General features: G+C 55.6%; 6 protein-coding genes across 6 annotated transcripts; 5 read left to right on the plus strand and 1 right to left on the minus strand.

Moving 5' to 3' along the window:
• Positions 1-801: 801 nt before the first annotated feature.
• Positions 802-2,481, plus strand: P884DRAFT_257889 (uncharacterized protein). The gene is made up of 4 exons (XM_069441193.1): positions 802-950; positions 1,022-1,079; positions 1,136-2,038; positions 2,094-2,481. Exons 1-4 carry the CDS (start codon positions 945-947, stop codon positions 2,252-2,254), a joined length of 1,128 nt encoding a protein of 375 aa, XP_069298848.1. The 5' UTR covers positions 802-944; the 3' UTR covers positions 2,255-2,481.
• A 319-nt stretch (positions 2,482-2,800) lies between these two features.
• Positions 2,801-4,262, plus strand: P884DRAFT_240703 (cytochrome C1 family-domain-containing protein; the record flags this gene model as incomplete). Its single annotated transcript, XM_069440188.1, has 4 exons — positions 2,801-3,008; positions 3,165-3,322; positions 3,460-3,522; positions 3,584-4,262. Exons 1-4 carry the CDS (start codon positions 2,934-2,936, stop codon positions 4,260-4,262), a joined length of 975 nt encoding a protein of 324 aa, XP_069298849.1. The 5' UTR covers positions 2,801-2,933.
• A 452-nt stretch (positions 4,263-4,714) lies between these two features.
• Positions 4,715-6,537, plus strand: P884DRAFT_276565 (uncharacterized protein; the record flags this gene model as incomplete). Its single annotated transcript, XM_069442974.1, has 2 exons — positions 4,715-6,234; positions 6,408-6,537. 2 exons carry the CDS (start codon positions 4,715-4,717, stop codon positions 6,535-6,537), a joined length of 1,650 nt encoding a protein of 549 aa, XP_069298850.1.
• Positions 6,538-7,600: 1,063 nt separating this feature from the next.
• P884DRAFT_240709 (dehydrogenase-like protein) lies at positions 7,601-8,693 on the plus strand (the record flags this gene model as incomplete). Its single annotated transcript, XM_069440189.1, has 4 exons — positions 7,601-7,628; positions 7,688-8,129; positions 8,191-8,513; positions 8,587-8,693. The coding sequence occupies 4 exons, from the start codon at positions 7,601-7,603 to the stop codon at positions 8,691-8,693; spliced, it is 900 nt and encodes a 299-aa protein (XP_069298851.1).
• Positions 8,694-9,349: 656 nt separating this feature from the next.
• P884DRAFT_284066 (uncharacterized protein) lies at positions 9,350-15,077 on the plus strand. Its single transcript, XM_069443698.1, has 6 exons — positions 9,350-9,852; positions 9,907-10,832; positions 10,896-12,700; positions 12,783-13,062; positions 13,125-13,928; positions 14,007-15,077. The coding sequence occupies exons 1-6, from the start codon at positions 9,508-9,510 to the stop codon at positions 14,845-14,847; spliced, it is 5,001 nt and encodes a 1,666-aa protein (XP_069298852.1). The 5' UTR covers positions 9,350-9,507; the 3' UTR covers positions 14,848-15,077.
• Positions 15,078-16,079: 1,002 nt separating this feature from the next.
• Positions 16,080-18,318, minus strand: P884DRAFT_322721 (uncharacterized protein; the record flags this gene model as incomplete). The annotated part of the gene is made up of 2 exons (XM_069445430.1): positions 16,080-16,535; positions 16,786-18,318. The coding sequence occupies 2 exons, from the start codon at positions 18,316-18,318 to the stop codon at positions 16,080-16,082; spliced, it is 1,989 nt and encodes a 662-aa protein (XP_069298853.1).
• Between the last annotated feature and the right edge of the window lie 2,031 nt (positions 18,319-20,349).

The raw sequence follows: 20,349 nt of genomic DNA on the forward strand, positions 1-20,349 counted from the left end.
CCCACTAAGCCGGGACAAGGGTATTCAAGCCCAGGGTGCAACTGGATGGCCAGCTTCGAACATGAATGACATGGGTGTGCAAAATATCAATCCCAAACAAATGTGCCCAGATAGATGTAGCTGTAGCAACCTAAGAAAGGGCCAGAGAAAGAAGGGGAAGAGAAAGATGCTTAGGGATCGCATGCTCTATCGACGGTTTTCGGTCGTTCCTTGGTGTTTCTTCTCATCCTCCAGCATCAAGTCAAGGTGCGAAAGTCCTGTTTGGACATGTATGTTCTTGATTGGCTGTCCATGGCGTCTTCAGACTGGTGATATGAGTAGCGTTTAGGAAGGCTCCAATTGGCATTCGTTACCTGACATGATGCTGTTCTACGTGTACTTAATAGTGAGACACCGAAGAAGAGAGGGTTGGCATGTGACGTTGTACCTACTCTTCAATGTATGTATGTGCGGATTCAACATGGCGTGGTGCTGGAGCCAAGCCCGAACTCGGCCCCGCTGTCTCGACGGAGACTGTCCAAGCCCGGTTTCTCAAGACAGTTTGTTTGGCTCACGCCAACGGCACGAGCTACTTACAGGTCAAACGGAGAAGGCTGCTCTCTAACGCTCATCATCTTGACTATTGGTTAGATTTGTTGAGTGACACAGATATACGAAGTAGATCCCCGGCATCCTTTTGGAGTCGGTCACCGAACTTGCAGGGCTGTTTTCAGCAGTGGTACCTAGTTACCCCACATTGAGTCATGCCTTCATGGTTGGCCCTCAAAACTTGAACTCGCGTTGTTCACCCACCCCTCGGCGAAAAAAAAAAAAAGTTCCTGCGTCTTTGGTTTACAAAGAATCCTTTAAACCGGCAACCCTCTAGTAGGTTTGAACGCTCGGATTCCCAGAGTCCCCCAGTTTGGATCGCGCCAGCCTCCGGCAGAGACCCAAGAGCCGCCATCATGTCGGTATGTTCTCGTCCACGAAGCTCCAGTCAAGCCATGCACTGGTGAGGCCACCCCCACTCACTGAATCACAGTCGTTCTACATCGAGAACAAGAATGTGGGCAACAAAGCCGAGAGCGAAGATTGGAGGAGTATGGGCTCAATTGGCAGCCTGTGCAACCCTAACGTGCGCTGACAATACCGGCAGTTCGCGGCTACAATCCTTTGACGCCTCCTGGTCTGCTCCAGCACGAGATCCCCCAGAGCCCCGAATCGAAGAAGACTGTTCTTGAAGGGCGTGAGGAGGCCGTTGCCATCATCAATGGGACCGACGAGAAGCAGAGGCTATTGGTTGTTATTGGGCCCTGCTCGATCCACGACCCAAAGGCCGCGCTCGAGTATTGCGACTTGCTACTCAAAGAGAAGGAGAAGCACAAGGATGAGCTGCTGATCGTCATGCGCTCTTACCTCGAGAAGCCGCGCACAACTGTTGGATGGAAGGGCCTGATCAACGACCCAGATCTCGACAACAGCTTCAATATCAACAAGGGTTTGCGGCTGAGCAGACAGCTGTTCGTCGACTTGACCTCCCGGGGCATGCCTATCGCCAGCGAGATGCTCGACACAATCAGCCCACAGTTTCTGGCCGATCTGCTCAGTCTCGGTGCCGTTGGCGCCAGGACAACCGAGAGCCAGCTTCACCGTGAGCTGGCTAGCGGCTTGAGCTTCCCTGTTGGCTTCAAGAACGGCACTGATGGTAGTCTCACGGTTGCCGTCGACGCCATCGGCGCGGTCAGGCATCCCCATCACTTCCTCTCGGTCACCAAGCCTGGTGTAGTCGCCATTGTTGGCACCGTCGGGAACGAGGACTGTTTCGTCATCCTGCGTGGCGGCACTCGAGGCACCAACTACGACGCCCAGAGTATCGCAGAGGCCAAGGCTGCGTTGCAAAAAGCAGGACTGCGACAACGGCTGATGGTGGACTGCAGTCACGGCAACTCCCTCAAGAACCACAAGAACCAGCCCAAGGTCGCTGCCGCGCTTGCTGAACAGATTAAGAAGGGTGAGGATGGCATCATGGGTGTCATGATCGAGAGCCACATTAACGAGGGTGAGTCTTCGCCGGTGATGTCCCATTAGTGCTACCTTCTGACACAGGCTCGTAGGCAACCAAAAAGTCCCTCCGGAGGGCAAAGAGGGTCTCAAGTACGGCGTCAGCATCACCGACGCTTGCATTGGCTGGGAGGACACAGTCCAGGTCCTCAATGTCTTAGCCAATGCCGTGAAGAAGAGGAGGGAGGTGCTGAGCCAGAACGGCAGCGCCTAAGCCATGAAAGAGGTTGTGAGGTGATAGTCGATTTTATGTACATATGTGGTCATCCTTCCTTTTTGAATTGGGCGGTTTGCGGTCATTTGAAAATTGGGGTTCGGCAAGACGGGAATTCAGGATTTAGCGGGTTCAACACTGGTAGCGGTATCGAACCTTGACCGGTGATTGTTGCACTTCAGGATCCGCCGATGCGCTGTTGACTTAATAGAAGTGATGATGTCCAGAAAACTGTTCGAGCTTTCCTGGGATGAGAAGAGCGCAACGACACCAAGTTGGGGGAACCTGGTGGATCAGGATTGCGTCGTAGTGACCGAGGTTGGGGAGGAAACGAATGCTCTGGTGACTCGACATCGAATATGGAGTACAGATTAGATCCCGTAGGTACCGATGTAATACGGGATTACGGATTACACAAGGGAACGCCGGAACGAACCAACGTCTCGGCGCTCGGAAAAATAATTGACCGTAGTTGCTTGAGGCGGGCTCGGGCCAGAGCTTGCCTGATTGGTCCGGCCAATGAGAGGGCCAGAGTTCCTAAGAATCCCGAATTTGAGAATCCTGACCTGTCGACCTTCACCAGCTTGAGCCTGCTACCTCACATCACCGACGGTGGCAGCGAATTGCCTAGTCAATCCGACCCACGACACCCTTCCACTCTCCGCAAGGTGTGCCGACCATGCTGGCGAGGTCCTGCCTGCGCTCGACGCGCACGTTTGCCGGCCTGAAAAATGGCGCCGTGCACATTCCTAAGGTATGTCTCGGTTGTTTGTGCCGTCACCATCGCATGACCGGGCGCGACAACGACCACCGACTCTCCCAATTGCGCCCGCCGCCCCGCCCTGTCCATCGAGCCAGCCTCGGGAATGCGTTCTCCCCCCCTTCGGAAGCTAATAACCATCTCTGTCAGCGCGCCGCGTCTTCTTCGACATCCAGAGCTACTACCGAATCGCCGCTCCGGCTGAACATCGCCGCCGCCGCCGCTACCGCCGCCGCCGCCGGCTCAATTGCCTGGTACTACCATCTCTATGGACCTACAGCGGATGCCGCGACGCCTGCCGAGGAAGGGTGAGTGCTCCGTCGACCATTGGCCCGTTCCCGTCGCGGACCGAGGTCATTTGCCCGCATTGCGGCATATTCGGCCAACTACGCTGTCGAGGGAGGATTGGCGGAAAGTAGGAGCCCCGAGCTTACTGTCGACATAGTCTGCACCCCACAAAGTACCCCTGGGTTCATCAGCAGTGGTTCAAGACCTTTGACCACCAGGCGTAAGTCCTCTGCGTCCCATCCTCGTCCGTACTGCGCGGCTCATACAAAGTTTCCTCGCAGTCTCCGGAGAGGCTTCCAGGTTTACCGCGAGGTCTGCTCCTCGTGTCACTCGCTCAGCAGGGTGCCTTATCGCGCGCTTGTTGGCAGCGTCTTGACCGTTGACGAGGCCAAGGCCCTGGCTGAGGAGAACGAGTATGATACCGAGCCCAACGAGCAAGGCGAGATTGAGAAGCGCCCTGGCAAGCTGTCCGACTACCTCCCGGCCCCCTACCCGAACGAAGAGGCTGCCCGCTTTGCCAACAACGGTGCCCTCCCCCCCGATCTCAGCTTGATCGTCAAGGCCCGCCACGGCGGCTGCGACTACATTTTCAGCCTCCTGACTGGTTACCCGGATGAGCCTCCTGCTGGTGCCCAGGTCGGCGCTGGCCTCAACTTCAACCCTTACTTCCCTGGTACCGGTATCGCCATGGCCCGCGTCCTGTACGATGGTCTCGTCGAGTACGAGGATGGTACCCCTGCGACCACCTCGCAGATGGCCAAGGATGTCACCGAGTTCCTCAACTGGGCTGCTGAGCCCGAGATGGACGACCGCAAGCGTATGGGCATGAAGGTTCTTGTTGCCACATCGGTCCTGTTTGCACTGAGCGTCTGGGTTAAGAGGTACAAGTGGGCGTGGCTCAAGTCGAGGAAGATTGTCTACGACCCGCCCAAGACGACCAACACCCCCCCGCGCCGTTGAGGGACAGGCTAAGCCGGAACACCGCAAGGCTTAACTGTTTTTTGTATGTACCATATACTGCTAGGCTCTCCCAATTTTCTCCATCTGGTGTAGAAGAAAAGGAAGGGATGGGGAGCCTCCCGAACAATGGGGGGAAGTGGACGTCGGGTAGAACAGGGGTTGAGGGGTGTAAATCAAATGTGTCGGTCTCAATCTAGACATTTTCCTTGTTGTTAGATCGATATTCCCCGTTCTGTGGCTTTGGGGTCCTTAAAAACGCCTTGTTTGGTTTGCTCAAATGGTTGCTCGCCACAGGAAATTTTCCTGGGGGAAAATCGTCATCTTTGTTTTTCCCGCGTTCCGAACTATCATCTCAACAAAACGTGACAGCCCATCTTTATTATTACCATATTTGCTGGAATGATACTACTCATCAACCCACCAGGCCCATCCACACCGGTCATGTTACAGAAATGTCGAACCGTGATATAGCTAGCTACTTGCCAGCCAATGACCTCCTCTATGGATTCGATATCTGCGATGAAGAAACCAGGCAGTTCCTCGCTTCGTTCATCAATTCAGGGCGCGCGCCGCAAACCGAGATAAACGAGTTGCGGGACCTCAGTCTTTTGCGAGGGGCTGAAGAATGGGACATGCTATTCGAATGCGCCTCTAATTTGCGAAAGAGGGGCGAGATTCCTGGACAAACGATTGGCGAAGACGCGAAGAGTTCCTTGGTGCCGTTCCTGGAGCTACTCCTAAACGGTCCATCTGGTACCGGTGTTTCAGGACTTGCTTTCAGGTACCAAGGGCCAACGTCGAGAAGCGCCAGAGAAAAGCGCGAAACCCGGACGCGGAGGAGTAGAGATCCGCGACAGGGGAGTACTTCGCACTTCTGGGGGGACGACGAGGGCGGAGCTTCGAAGGTTGGGCAGAAACAGCGGCATCAAGCCATTCACTCGTTTCCCATCCCGACTGGAGTGGGCAACCAAGTTCTCGATGCCACCGGCTGCAGTTCGGCAGAGAAACATCATGTTGCTTCTGCCTGCGTCGTAGTGTTGGAGAAGCAAGCTGTCTTATCAACCGCGTCGGTGGCTCCCGCGAGGGCTGGCCAAAAGTCACCCGAGACCATTACTAAGGAACAGGAAAACCCGAGCCTGCTGTGCTCACCAAACCAGCCAGCCAAGTCGCACGCCGAGGTCACAAAGACGATAGGGCGAGCAGTCAAGGCCTCAGGTGGATTGAAATCTCCGTTCTTTGGCACCACGACGCCTACGAGAGGAGGGCAGCCGAAGTCGGGACCCAGCCCGCCCTCAACGGCAAAGAACTCTCGTCCACCACGGGGTATCGTTTCAAGCCTTCCCATACTGCCCCTCACCGCCGACCGATTCGGCCTGATCCAAGAGGAGCTGGCAGACGACCCGTTCCGCCTGCTCATCGCGGTAACCTTCCTCATCCGGACTACTGGCAGGGCAGCTATCCCTGTGTTCTGGCAGCTCATGGAGCGTTTTCCCACGGCCGAGGCGCTCGCGGCGGCGGACCCAGCAGAGGTTACGGCACTGATCCGCCCGCTTGGCTTGTCCGCCGTACGGTGCGCGGCCATCCAAAACTACGCCCGCAGGTGGCTGGAGAGGCCGCCGACCAGGAATGTGCGGTATGGGGTCAAGAACTACCCGCGGCCGGGCGACGCACGACATGTGCGGGCGGGAGAGGAGTTCGGTCCGGAGGACGACGGAGCCGACATGTTAGACAGTCGGCAGCCGGCAGATGCCGCGGCCGATGCGAGGGATAGGGCAGTCGGCTGCGCTTGGGAGATTGGGCACCTCACACAAGGCCCGTATGCGCTGGACTCGTGGCGCATCTTCTGCAGAGATGTGCTGCTTGGCCGGTCATGTCACTGGACGGGGAAAGGGTGCCCGCCGGAGTTTCAGCCCGAGTGGATGCGTGTTCTGCCACGGGATAAGGAGTTAAGGGCGTGCTTGCGGTGGATGTGGTACGTATCGCTCACCCGCCTTCCTTGTCTTTTATACATTCCGTCTCTGCCCAGACGATCGTCCCGCTGTACGGCGGCAACATCACACCTACTAAATTCAGCTCCGGATTGGGCGGCCCGCCCTTCGATATATGCGGTCTCGAGTAAACACCTGTTTACTGACGCCCTAGTAGGATGCGAGAAGGTTGGGAATGGGATCCTCTCACGGGTGAACGGGAGCCTCTTCGAGAAGATTTGCGCCTTGCGGTGAACGAGGGTCGGGTTGGCTACGACGATGGTGGCAATCTGGTGATTCTTCAGTAGTTGGGCGCCGAGTACCACACCGCATGCTGCCTTAGAATGGCGAGTCACGGTCAAGGAGGTTGTAACCTGCAAAATTCGTTTTCCATCGCCCTTTCTTTACCAGACGTAGATCGATGGGCTCTCGTGTGTCCGTGGCTTGGAACTCGCAGTGCGCCCTTGCATCGTCGTCCTCGCTTTTCACACAGGAACAACGAATGACAAAAGTCATACAAATACACTATCGATGGAAACACTCTTATTCCTAGGAGACGTAAAGTGGTACCAGAACTTAGGAACGGGACTTGCGATTTGGGGTTGAAGCCAGGAAAGAGTATCCAACTCGGAGTTTTGGAAAGGTCGTGGCTTTCCGGTAGTACTTCGCTCTACCTTTTTCATTCGAAGCACACGGCGAGTTCCCACGATCATCTCGGCAGATAGGTAAACTACACTGAATATTCTGACCAGGTCTTAATCAGACACTAATAAACCCTCATACTCACCAGAGAACCTCCAAAGCCGTCATATCTCTCTTCTCTGACACCGAACTCGCTCGAAATTCATCCCTTTGACCTGCTCCCGCAACACACGAGCAAGCAAGAAAACAGCTGGAGGTCATGTTCACAGATCACAGTTGTTCTCTTGTCATGCAGCCGTCGTAACACAATGCTTTCTCGAAATCTTCTGCTCAGACTTGGAGAAGTAGTAGAGGATCAGTGAAAGACTGATATCACCAGCGTGGTGAGGTCGGTATGTTTGGAGTTCGATCAGCGTCCACCTGATGGGCTGGCGCCTGCAAGGCTGCCGTTTATGTCGCAGTAAATTAGTGTATTTACACAAGGAGTGGAAAGACTGTGTTGGGAACGGCGTGTCTGCATTTCATGTCGTCATTGACTTTTGCCAGGAACCGGTTGTGGGGCTGTTTACAACAGCTACGTACAATGTCAACCATGTCATAGCTCCCTCAGCAACGACCGTAAATATATAATGAAAAGGGCAGATCACCTGCTGTTGACTTTTGCTAACTGAAGTCTTTTTTTTCCTTTTTTTTTCCCGAAATCTTTTGTTACAAAAACTGCGGGAAACCATGTCGTCCAAACCACAGTTCCAAAGCGGTTCGCAAGCACCCGGCCCCCCAGATTTACAACCACAGAGGAATGCTAAGCAGTGACAGGCCATGAGATCCCGGTGTCGAGCCAGGAGTTCCCGGGCTTGGAGGGCAAAATGCCCAATCCGCGGCCGTTGTTCGACGAAATTCCGACCGAGGACGGCAAGAGTCAGAAGTACAGAGGCGCCGAGAAGCTGAAGGGCAAGAAGGCCACTATCACGGGCGGGGACTCAGGAATTGGGCGTGCAACTGCTATCTTGTTTGCCATGGAGGGCGCGGACTCCCTCATTGCGTATCTCCCGGAAGAGGAGCAGGACGCCCAGGAGACCAAGAAGCGAGTGGAACAGTACGGGCAGCAATGCCACCTGGTGGCCACGGATCTGAGAGACAAAGCCAACTGCAAGAAGGTGGTTGACGAGGCAGTCAAGGCGTTCAATGGGCAGATCGACATCCTGTTCAACAACGCGGCCTACCAGATGGCGGTGGATGACATCAAGGATCTTTCCGAGTAAGGCTGGGCGGTCACGGTGAGGTCACCGGAGGCAGTGCTTGCTGACGTTCAGTATCAGGGATCAATGGCTACATACCTTCGACACCAATATCCACCCCTATTTCTTCCTCGCAAAATATGCGCTACCACACATGAAGCGGGGCAGCACTATCATCAACAACGCCAGCATCAATGCCTACATCGGCCGTCCCGACCTGCTCGACTACACGTCGACGAAAGGCGCCATCGTGTCCTTCACGCGTGGTCTAAGCAACCAGCAGATCAGCAAGGGCATCCGGGTCAACGCTATAGCGCCCGGTCCGGTTTGGACCCCTTTGATTCCGTCAACCATGCCTGACAAGGCACAGAAACAGTTTACCAGCCCCATGGGCCGGCCATCCCGTATGTCCCTTTCAAACACTCGGCTGTAGGAACACTCAGCCAGAGCGAGCACAGGCTGATGGAAATGATCCAGAACCGAGTGAAATCGCAGCCTGCGTCGTCTTCTTGGCCTCGGCCGACAGTTCGTCCATCAGCGGACAAACGATTCATTGCAATGGCGGCTCTGTTGTTAATGGTTAATACAAGGCAAGGGCAGGACGTCCGTGGTGCTCATTATATATGATTACGAAATGTTGGATCGGAACCTGGAGCACGACGAGTAGCAAATAGTCCATCGGAGCGAATCTTGAAGCGTGATCGCCGATGGAGTTGAATCGAGCAGAGTGTCGTGTGACCAAGTGGAACAAAAAATGGCTTGACGCGCCCATACCCGGTCTCGGAGTGTGGAATACTTGTAGTCGTTTCCGTCTTGCACCTTTCCTGGTCAGGCAACATTCCGTGCGCTCTCGCTTGGCACGCAGAATCAGCACGGTGCGATCGAGATGGGGGCGAAGCATTATTTGCACTTACACGATGCAAAGCTCGAGTTCTACGGATCATTACACAGGTAGGAGTGCAAGTACAAAAGAATTCGGATTGTTGGTGACGCTCTCGAGTGGCCAGAATGGTCATGCAGCACATGCAACAGCGTGCGACAAATAACCAGCATTTTTTTGCCCAGAGGAAATGCTGAAATTGCCCTCTTTCCATGTGTGAATGTCTCTTTCCAAGTCGGGAATACCAGATGCGTTTCTGGCCGATGTATTTGCACTGTGGTCCATACCCTGATAGCCTCGTCAGTTCTTCGACCGACTTTTTTTTTTCTACTACTCTTCTTTGGCAACCATCCTTCAGATTCAAGTTGATATTACAATCGCTCCGACAAAAATTCCACTACGATGCACTCTAAGGAGTCACTAGAGCTATCATCACTACAACCAAAGTCCTAACAAGGCGGCCGTCCTCCACTGTCAAACTGCAGCCAAGATTAATCTGGCGCAGGACAGCCGTGGATATGCCGGACCCCGATTTCTTACGACGGCTTGTCGGCCTCGTTGCAGTAGCCGCGGTGGTCCTACTCACGGTGCCTGCCATTATCTACACCTACAAGACGAGCACACGCATTGGGCGAGGGTATGCTCGTGTAGGTGGAGACGACGACAGCTATGAAGATTGTGACGGTATCGCCACCGAGGACTCGATCCGAGCCTTTTCAGACACGCGACCCAGAGTCACCGTATGGCTAGGGGCGCTCATTGGTCTGGGAGCGTCCGTTGCTACGAGGATTGTGAGGCTGAAGGCGAATGAACACACGGAGATGCTTGCCGAGTTGTTTGCATGGGCGGAGCCGGCATGCTGGGTAAGGCTCGCTCGTTCGCCTATCACGATGAGTGTCTGATTGATACGGGAATAGGTCCTCTTGTGCTTGCAATGTTTCCTCCTCCCCCCAAAGCACACATACCAACCAAAGTTTCGGCTTGCCGTCCATGGCATGTTGTCATCGCTGTCCCTCACTATCTCGGTCGCCCTTTGCCACGGCCATGAAGCACTTACATTTCTCTCCAGCGCAGGGGCAGATACCGCCACATTTGTCTTGGGACTACTCTATCTGCTCCAACTGACAGCAGCAGCGGTGACGGCATGCGGCTTCGCAGGTTTTCCGCGCCGTCCGGACGTCTTCGACGAGACCGGGCTCGTGGATCAACAATATACTCTCTCGCTCTTGTCCAGGTTCACATTTTCGTGGAATCGAGCCATCTTCAATGTCGCGAGGGAGCGGCAGATGCAAATCCAAGACATCCCCAACCTCGGCTATGCCACTCGATCTAGGCATCTTGAGTTGAAGTTTCGCGAGAAGCGCTTCAAGGGACCCCTTTGGAAACAGTTGATCAAGGCACACGCCGGCGAGCTCGCCCTGCAGTGGTTCTTAACCCTTATCATCGCCGGCCTATCTCTTTTCCCTCAGGTCGTCCTATACAACTTCCTGTCCAGGATTGAGCGGAGTCGAAAGCACACTGCTGCAGATCCTACCGTGTTCCTCTGGGTTTTTGGCCTCCTTCTCAGCCAGCTTCTCCAAGTCGGAGTCAACAACTGGCTCAAGTGGATCACGACCAGTCGCCTCGAGATTCCAGTAAGCTCACTGTTGCAGTCGCTCGTTTTCTCTAAAGCCCTTAAGCTGTACGAGACAGCCCCACCGGGTCACAATGCTGTCAAGGACAGCGGTCACAAGAGCAGTAATTGTTCCGGGGACCAGGATGGCCCCCGGGGCTCGGGTGGGAAGAATAAGAGCAAGATCTCGGAAACCCGCCAGTCGGTGATCAATCACATGAAGCTCGACAGGTACGTCCTCGTCCAGGGCATACGGGACCTTGTTCTTTTCCCCAGCTTCTAACATCGTATTAGCGGCCGCGTCACAATATTTTGTACCTACAACAATAACTTCCCAATGGCCGTGTTCAAACTCATCCTGGCTGGCGGCTTTGCCGTGAGTCTAATGGGCTGGCTGCCGGTACTGTGCGGCTTGGGTGCCGGTTCTCTGATGGTCCCGTTGAGCTCGATGCTATCGAGAAGGTATACGGCACTGCATTTTGGCCTGATGAAGTACCGCGATGGGAAGGCCCATCTGTTGACGGAGGCTTTGCAAGGCATGCGTCAGATCAGGTATTCAGCACTTGAACAACACTGGGAGGCAAAGATTCTGGCGTCTCGCGACGAAGAGCTCAGGCAATACTGGAGGGTTGCTCTCTGGCAGTGCCTAGTGGTTTTCATGGTCAATCTTGGGCCGCTGCTCCTTGCAAGCGTCACCTTCTCCATCTACGTTTGGCAGAACGGCACGCACATTCGGGCTTCCATTATCTTCACGTCCCTCGGCCTGTTCGATCAGCTCGATGAGGCTGTGGCTCTGTTACCGCTGCTGCAGATGTACCTGCTCGAGGCATGGACCAGCGCAGTGAGGCTGCAGAAGTACTTCAACCAGTCGGACATGATATCTGTAGCTGAGCAGGGGGAGACAATCTCTTTCGAGAATGCCACTGTGGCCTGGCCGAGGGTTCAGGATACCGATATTCCTCAAGGAGGGGCGGAAGATCAGCGGGATGCTCACTCTATCCTCCGAGATGCGACTCTGGACTTCCCCATCGGAAAGCTTAGCGTCATCACAGGCAAGACCGGTTCAGGCAAGAGCCTCTTGCTCGCGGCGCTCCTCGGTGAAGTGAAGCTCTTGTCCGGCACGATCCGCATGCCCGCTCTTCCCGATATTAACGATAGCACCGGGTATATTCCCGAAACTGAATGGATTATCCCTCAGTTAACCGCGTTTGTTTCCCAGACCCCATGGATCGAGGGCGGTACTGTCAAGGAAAACATCACGTTCGGCCTCCCTTTCGTTGAGGGTCGCTATCGCAGGGTCCTCGCAGCTTGCGCTCTTGAGAAAGATATCGAGCTTCTCGTAGACGGCGACGAGACAGAAGTTGGCCCTAAGGGTGTCACTCTTTCCGGTGGTCAGCGTTGGCGTGTAGCGCTCGCCCGAGCACTTTATTCTCGTGCCGGCATTCTCGTGCTCGACGATGTTCTCAGCGCGGTAGACGCTCATGTCGGCAAGCTGATCGTCGACCAAGCTCTCACTGGCGGGCTTGCTCATGGGAGGACTCGCATTCTCGCTACACACCACGCCGAGTTGGTTCTGCCCTATGCGAGTTACGTGGTACGTCTTCGCAGCGGTGAGGTTGAGTCGGCAGAACCTCTTTCACCATCAGGAGTGGAAGCTGCTACGACTGGGGAGCAAGTGCCGAAGACGGCATCGGCATCATCAGAAAGAGCGTTAGAGAACGCCTCCAGCGGACAAAATGGCCACGACAGCCACAGCGGGAACGGAGATTACAACAATGTCCATCCTTCTCCAGCGGCCATGAAAAAAACAAGGAAAGAGGAGGAACAGAGAGAGATTGGTCGCGTTAAGTGGGACGTGTACAAAGCCTACTACAAAGCCAGCGGTGGCGCAGTTTACTGGCTGTTTGGCGTTTCAATCCTCCTTCTCGGCCACTCCCTGACTGTCGCCCGGAACTGGAGCTTGAAGGAGCTCTCGCAGCAGGCAGCAACTGAGAAAGCCCATCTCACATCGCAAACGGCACGAGTGATTGCCTCGTTAGCCAATCCCAGCGATTTTGCCTCGCGAAGGGTGGCAGGAACAGAGCGTGACATCTTCTTTTGTACGTCGAATTTAACCCCCTTCCTTTCTGAGCGTGCTAGCATTCCGTCGTTGTAGCAACAACTTGCTTACTTGACATTTAGGGCTGACCGCCTACATTATTATTGAGTTCATCACGCTCCTGGTCCAGTTACTCCGAGTGATCGTCTTCTTTTTCGTCGGCTTAAAGGCATCCAGAATCCTCTTTCACCGAATGACGCATGCCATCCTCCGAGCGCCCTTACGCTGGCTAGATACGATTCCGGCCGGTCGCATCCTCAACCGCTTTACATCGGACACCTTTGTGGTGGACAGGCGGCTCTCCAATCAGGCTTTTGCCCTTATTCGGAACGTTCTGTTTCTGGTCGTCGTTATCGCCACCAGGTATGTCTACCCCAGACCATAAATGCCATTGTCAGCTTAACCCGACTAATCGGCGGCAATAGTCTGTCTGTGTCTGCCTACGTGATCCTCTTTGGCATCTTGCTCTTCGTTCTCTACGTGGCAATTGCGCGCGAGTACATCATCGCCGCTCGTGAAGTGAAACGGATCAACTCGGTTTCTCACTCGCCGATTTACGATCAGTTCAGCTCGGTCCTCTCAGGTCTCTCCACCATTCGCGCATTTCACCGTACGAGATCCTATATGGACCGCATGTACGCTCTCATTGACAACAGCTCCAAGGCGACTTGGATGCTGCAGTTGTCTACCCGTTGGATGGCTTTTCGGATGGGCGTGCTTGGTGCTCTGTTCGTCAGCGTTGTCGCCAACGCCGTGGCATTTAGTCGCGTCGATGCTGCCTTGGCCGGTTTCAGCCTGGCATTTGCGTTGCGGTATACAAACGCCTTAACGTCGCTTCTTCAATCGCTGACGTCGGTGGAATTGGGATTCAACGCTTGTGAGAGGGTTTTAGAATATGCCGAGATCGAAACTGAGACCGAAGGTGGTAAAGACGCCCCCGCCGCATGGCCGGCCGGAGGGAAGATCGAGGTCAACCACTTGACAGTCAGCTACACCAAGGACCTGCCGCCAGTCCTGAGGAACCTCAACTTCACCGTCGGCGCTGGCGAGAGGATCGGCATCGTTGGCCGAACGGGCGCTGGGAAGTCGACATTGGCCGCGGTTCTCTTCCGTCTCATTGAGCCGCCCAAGGGTTCGGTTTATATAGACAACGTGGACATCTCGACGCTGAAGTTATCCCACTTGCGCAGCCGTCTCGCGATCATCCCACAAGATCCATTCCTGTTCTCGTAAGCAACCCACCGATCATGGCTAACCTTGGAGTCTTCGTTGCCTCTTTTAGGTTCTTGCTGACAGGGCATGCTTAGGGGTACATTACGCTCGAACCTTGACGTGGAGGGTGTTTTGGACGACGCCGAGCTGCTGGAGTCGCTCAAGCGCGTTCACCTGATTGAGATGGACGAGGAACCTAAGAACTCGGTCGTGAAACCAGATGTTGGCACTGCCGTTGCAAGCAGCTCGGCATCGCCCATTCCACCCACGGTGGATTCCGAAACATCCACGCAAGCATCAGTGGCGATGGAGCCGGAGACGACAATGGTCGATGCCCAGCCAGAGCTCCAACCAGTCCAAGACAAATCTAATATCTTCACCGACCTATCCATGCCGATAAGCACGGGGGGTGCCAATCTTTCCCAGGGTCAACGCCAGCTTATCTGCCTCGCCCGGGCCTTGCTCAAGCGGCCCAAGATTGTGGTACTGGACGAAGCCACGAGCGCGGTGGACCGCGGCACGGACAGCAAAATTCAAGAGTCTCTGCGTAAGGATTTCGCAGCGGCCGGGTGCACGGTGCTTGTTATTGCCCATCGCCTGTCGACTGTCGTCGACTTCGACCGGATTCTGGTGCTGGAGAAGGGGCGTGTGGTTGAGATGGGCACTCCCAGGGAGTTGTTGTTGGCCGGTATACAACGTAAGGCTGCTGAGGCGGCGAAGTCTGGAGAAGAAGTCAGAGAGGGCCGCGACGAGGGAGACACTAGCACTCTTCAGGATCAGGATAATGACGAGGTCGATGGTACCGGTGCTTTCTGGGAGCTGGTGCAGAAGAGTGCCGAGAAGGAGAAACTGTTGGAGGTAATTTTGGGTCAGGAGAAGGACCGGCTGATGGGGGAGATTTTGTGTGGTTTTCGCTCGGGTGAAGGAGCAAGATGAGACATGGAAGATTTGAGCTTGTCATTAACCCTTGGTGCTCTGGTCCGGACGGAATCGTAATGTTGCATAGCTACATGGCTAGTTGTACAGGATAGACCTGAAGGATACATCAGGCATCATGGCTCGGGTAAAGGCAACATTAATGTAATAGTGGGCTTGAAAGGCACGAATGGTTTCAAATTGCCATGCTAATTGCAAGCTTTGCAGTTTTGACAGACCCGGAGTCGGATATGTTACTTTGACCCCACGAACCTTTTCATTAGAGGTTGAAATTGGACTTTGGTGAACCCCTGAAGACACAAGACTATGTGCACCACATTTCCTGATTGTGATAAGGTGGCCCGGGCGAGAGAAGGGCTGCTATTTTGTTGCAGACATATGCACTACAGTTTCAGGTCCAAAGGTTGGTGTCGCCAATAACCACTCAGCTTTGTTAAAGCGAGCTAGAAAAGCAGCAGCAAGTTGATTGATGCCCTTGACACGTCCCTTCCCCACCGCCATCAAACCGAACGGTTTCCATTATGTTTTCCTGTTCCACGTCCCCTTTTCTTTTGCCGCTCCCACCCTCCAGCTTCTTTCTTTGGGAGGGAAAAGGGGAAGCAGAACTGTTTTCGTCTCCAGCAGTTCTTCCCCTCAAAAGGACAATGCACTGAACATCACAGTGTTGCCAGGCTGTTGGCGAGCCGAGATATCTTGCGGGTACCAATTGGCACCAACGTCTCAACGTAGTGCTGTCGACGAGACGTGAGATGTAATAGCAAAGGATGGGCTCTGGGATACCAAGGAAAGCAGGCTATGCCGCTGAAGAATTAGAGCGCGCCCCCCCCCCCCCCCCCCCCCCCCCCCCCCCCCCCCCCCCCCCCCCCCCCCCCGACCCCGGGGGGAGAAGAGATGAGTGCTGCATGAAGAAAAAAGGCAGTGCCGGCCTGAAGGCGGGGCCCGTTTCATGAAAAAAAAAAGTTAAAAAAATAAACAGAATGCACGGGATAGGGTCAATGGAAAAGCCTGGTGATAGGGATACACGACGGCATACCAGAGGCCGATAAGGGCGAGCTGAATCCTGCGTCCCTCTCTCGCATGCTACACGCCTCCTACCCAATGCCTCATATCAAAGTAATATGCAAGGCCACGGCGTTATTTGCTGGGTTGACGCCGACTGGGGGTAAGGCGAGACAGGGAAGATGACGGATGGCGAAGGGAGGGGAGGGGGAGGGTGTAGTCAGAGGGTTTAGTTACTCCCTGTCCGTGTCATCACCGTTGTCGTGGAGGTTGTCGCCGTGGTCCGAGTCCGCGCCGTCGGGAAGCGGGGCGATGGGAGCCGGGTTTGCGGGCGCGGTACGGCGGGGGGGAACGGCGCCGGCGTGGGCCTGGCGGCGGGCGAGCTCGGCGTGCTGGAAGCGGAACTGGGCGTGACGCTCGTGGACGAACCAGCGGACGGTCTGGGAGTCGTCGCGCACCGGCACGCGGGAGCGGCGCAGCTCGAAGACATCCCACAGCAGGCCGAGCGCGTAGACGCGATGGTTGTCGCTCACCAGCCGGTTGAGGACCGGGTTGCGCGCCCACGCGCCGCGCATCTCGTCCAGGGTCGCCTGGTCCACCTGCTGCACCCGCTCGAGGTCGTGGGCGGCCGCCATCTCGTACGGGTTGGGGTTCGGGCCGGGCGGGTAGGGACTCTGGTACTGCTGGTACTGATGATGAGAGGGAAGTAGTTGGTTAGCGCTTAGCTCCAAGGCCGGGGAGGGGAGGGAGGGAAGGTGGGCGCTAGTTTGCTACTCTCCTATCCTGTTTCGCGGCCATCTTGCTCTCGAGGACTAGATAGATGTGGTACATAGAATGCAGATGTAAAGAATGATGGGCAGAAGGGTGAACGAACAGAGAAGTGAAAGACGTGATGCATATATGTGTGTATTTAGGCTCATATCCACGTGAAAGACTCACCTCGGAATAGTGCTGGTAGCTGGAGTGGTGCGGATACATGTGCTGGTGGCGAGCGCGGTCGGTTGCGGCGTGAACATCGTTCGCGTGATGCTCATACGCGTGGCCCGCTGGGTGGTTATGAGCAGGGTAGTACGCGTTATAATTGTAGGGCCTCGGTCCACCGTGGTACTGCGAAGCTGATGCCTGCCAGCCGCCGGTCCAGTGATTGGGGATCTGCGTGCGGACACGGTAGAAGTCAAGGCTGGGCCTGTCTCCGTAGATAGAGCTGTAAATGTCGACAACCAGGAGATCGTGCTCACGGTAGTCGGCCCAAGGAGGGAGAGGGCCTGGTGGTGCACCGGCTAGGGCTGACTGGGCGTCGTCGCGGTCGGTGCCGGTGCCGGGAACGATGGAGCGGATTCTGGTGTTGTCGACCCTCTCACGATCATCGCGGCGACGGCTCGCCCTGTCTACATTCTCGGCCTCCCCCAATTCTACAGAGGGATCCTCGTCGTCTTGATGGTGCTGAGTCTGGGCGTACTCGTCGTCGCCGTCCTCGGCAGCCTCGCCGCCGTCGAGTCGGCTGCTGGAGAGGTGACGGGACTGCTCTCTTATGTTCGACTTTGCCCTGGTGGCCGCCATGCGCCCGTTCGAGCGGACTGGAGGCTCTGCAGCGGGCGTGTTCGTCATGGCTGGAGCCGGGAGCCCGTGATAGGTAGGGAAAGCGGCCGGATTCATCCGGGGAAGGGGAGGGTAGCCACCATATATGGAGGTCTGGTGGTAGGGAGGAGGAGCACCCGGATCGTGGCCATAGTAGTCGCTGGGCGCCGGCGGCTGGAGAGGGGCAGCAAAGTCGTGATGGGAAGTGGTGGGCGCGGTGGGCGCAGTGGGCGCGGGAAAATGGCGGCTGCTGTGGAAGCCCAAGTTGGCAGAATTGTCGCCGTCCTTGCTCGAGAGATTGTCCCCATCCGCTCCCGAGCCACCCACGGTCTTCTCTATCTTGCGACGACGCAGCGGGGGATCTGACGGCTCCTTGCTCCGGGCCGGGCGCTTGGACGAGCCCTTCTTGGGCGCCTTGGGTGCCTTTGGTGCTCTGGGCGCCTTGGGCCCTGCCTTCGGCTTCCAGTCGAGGGCATCGGCATCGATAAAGTGGGAGTAGTTCTTGTCCCAGCGGCGGTCCCGGGCGCACTTTTCGCACATGCGGATGGAACACGTAGCGCAGACATGGAGAGTGCCTTCGGAGCGAGCGTTGCACCAGTCGCACTTTTGCACGCGACCGTACTTGGGGTACCAGTCACGATGGGTCCGAAGAGGGTCCTTGGAGAGCTCGTCGAGCGACTGCGGCTCCCTTTCGCCTTTGTCCTTTCGAGGTTCCTTAGCCCCAGGCAGGATTGCCGTCGACTCATGCTCATGGGCCGGTGAGCCCTGGGCGCTGCTCTGGGAGCCAGACAGGTTATCGCTGGCCCTGGGAAGTGAGTGATCGGCATTGCCAATAGGTGTCACCACTGACAACGGAGCACCAGTGCCGGCGCCGTTTTTGGGCTTCTTGTCCATGTTCTGGAGAAAAAACAATCACCAAACTAGTTCAGAAGCCGGGTTAAGCGTATCCGAGACAGAGTATGGGGTGGTATTAAGTTTCAGAAAGAAAAAGAAGTCGGCAACCTCGTGCGAAAACGTGAGGGGGGATGATGATGATGGTGGTGGTGGTGGTCGTGGAGATGATGGGAAGAGAGTTGTTGCGGACGATATCGTGCCGAGTGGGTGGGAGAATCTGGAGAGGAAGAAGGGGGCGATTTGGAGAGAGGGTTTAAGTAGGCGCGGAGGGAAGAGCTGCCATCTCAACCGACGTGCCACCAGCTCGGGCTTCTGACTAGGGAAGTGGTCGGGCGCCGACCAGAGTGAGCTGGAGGCACATGGGATGAAAAGGCAGTGTCATAGGTGACCCGGTCACGCCTGGTGACGCGCTCCTTCGAGGCTGATGGCTGTAGTGACCGCGAGCTATGGAATGGACCGAACGGACAGCGAGGAGCTTCAGGGCCCTTCGTTGCCAGGACAGCCAACGCCTCCGCCATCCTCTCATCCACTCCTGCTATGGGAGACAACTTCCATTGAACCATCCTTCTCACCCTTCCTCCCATCCTACCTCTATCCTTCCTCTTCTGCCCTGCAGACCCTTGCCTCTCTTATCACGGCCCATGGCGCAGAGTCCTGAGCCTGCCACAACGGCTTCTTAATCGGACGAAGTCTTTGTACCGACCGGGAAACGAACAACGAAAAGCAGGCCGGTGGCGACCCCTCGGCGCACCATCACGGCGATTTTCGTCCTAGTTAGAACAAGGAGAATGGGCGGCGAGTCTCTTTTCTCCTGATAACCCCGCTGGCGAGAGACCAGGCACGGATAAGCTCACCTCACCTACTGCCACTTTGATGCTGAATAAGTGCTTAAGGAAACGTATGGGCCCGATTTCATTAAGAGAGAGCAAACAGAGAATAAGCTCCATACTGATAAGGTTCCATTAAACCCCCCCAGTATAAGAGGAAGAAGGTAACGATATAGAATAAATATACGGGTTAGTAGGGGGAATGGGGTTTGCCGGGGTATTTTACTCAAATGCCAAGGAAGCAGGCATCTCTATACTAAATGTAGATAAATTTTGTAGAAGCTAACTGTCAAGCCACAGAGACGACTAGAGTGAAATCGATATTGGTGCTGCCGGATGTCTCTAAATTTGAGCTCGGCGAAGGCCCGAGAATCGGCGTTTGCCAAGGCCATCCATGCCGGCCTGTTGTCCTCGGTCCTGAATTCCCGTTACGCCGAGTGAGTGAGGGAAGGATGGCTGTCGGATAAGGGAGTGGAATCCGCACACTGCTCTCTGTAGGCGCTCCGCAAGCATGTGCGGATTCTTGGATCCGTACCTGTAAATGAGGTTGACTGTGGGTCAGCAAGCCGGGCTTCGCTCTCGGCCAGTCCACAAGGTGAGCAAGGAGGCTCAGCGGACCGGCCCACATGCAAACCGGCCGAGCTGTCCTCCAATCATCGGGCCATGCCACACACCGACGCGTCGCGATTGGATCGACGCACTTTAATTGGACCCACTAAGAACGCGTTCGCATCGCGAAAATTCGCGCGACGTGACGCGTCTTTCCACCCCCTTTTCTCTTTCCTCTCTTTTTGCACCTAAGCCTTGCCCTGGCTTCTGTGACCGACTTTGGAGGCCAGAACGTTGCTCAGAGTCAGGCCCTTCGCAGAGATGAAAAAGGTCAAACGAAGCAGGAGCAGCCATCCTCGCCTCATCCTACAACGGATCTCAAGAGGGCCATCTCGCGTTTTGGCAGAGGTGCTCAGTCAGAATTCCGAGGTGCGGAGAGAGGCGCCTTGACACAGATCTTCACAAGTGAAATTGGAATGCCATTCGTAGATCAGAAGCTAAAGAAAAAGTTTTTTTTCTCGTTTCTTTCCTTCTTAATCTCTTTCTCCGCGAATCCTGACCCTCGGAATCGACCTTTACCTACTTCGTACAAGTCAGGGACGTGAGAGCGAAGGAGAGCACCCCACATCCGGGGCAAGCCGGACTTTCCCCCGAG

This window comes from Thermothelomyces heterothallicus (assembly GCF_042370625.1).
Source record: "Thermothelomyces heterothallicus CBS 202.75 unplaced genomic scaffold P884_scaffold_7, whole genome shotgun sequence".
NCBI classification, from domain to species: domain Eukaryota; kingdom Fungi; phylum Ascomycota; class Sordariomycetes; order Sordariales; family Chaetomiaceae; genus Thermothelomyces; species Thermothelomyces heterothallicus.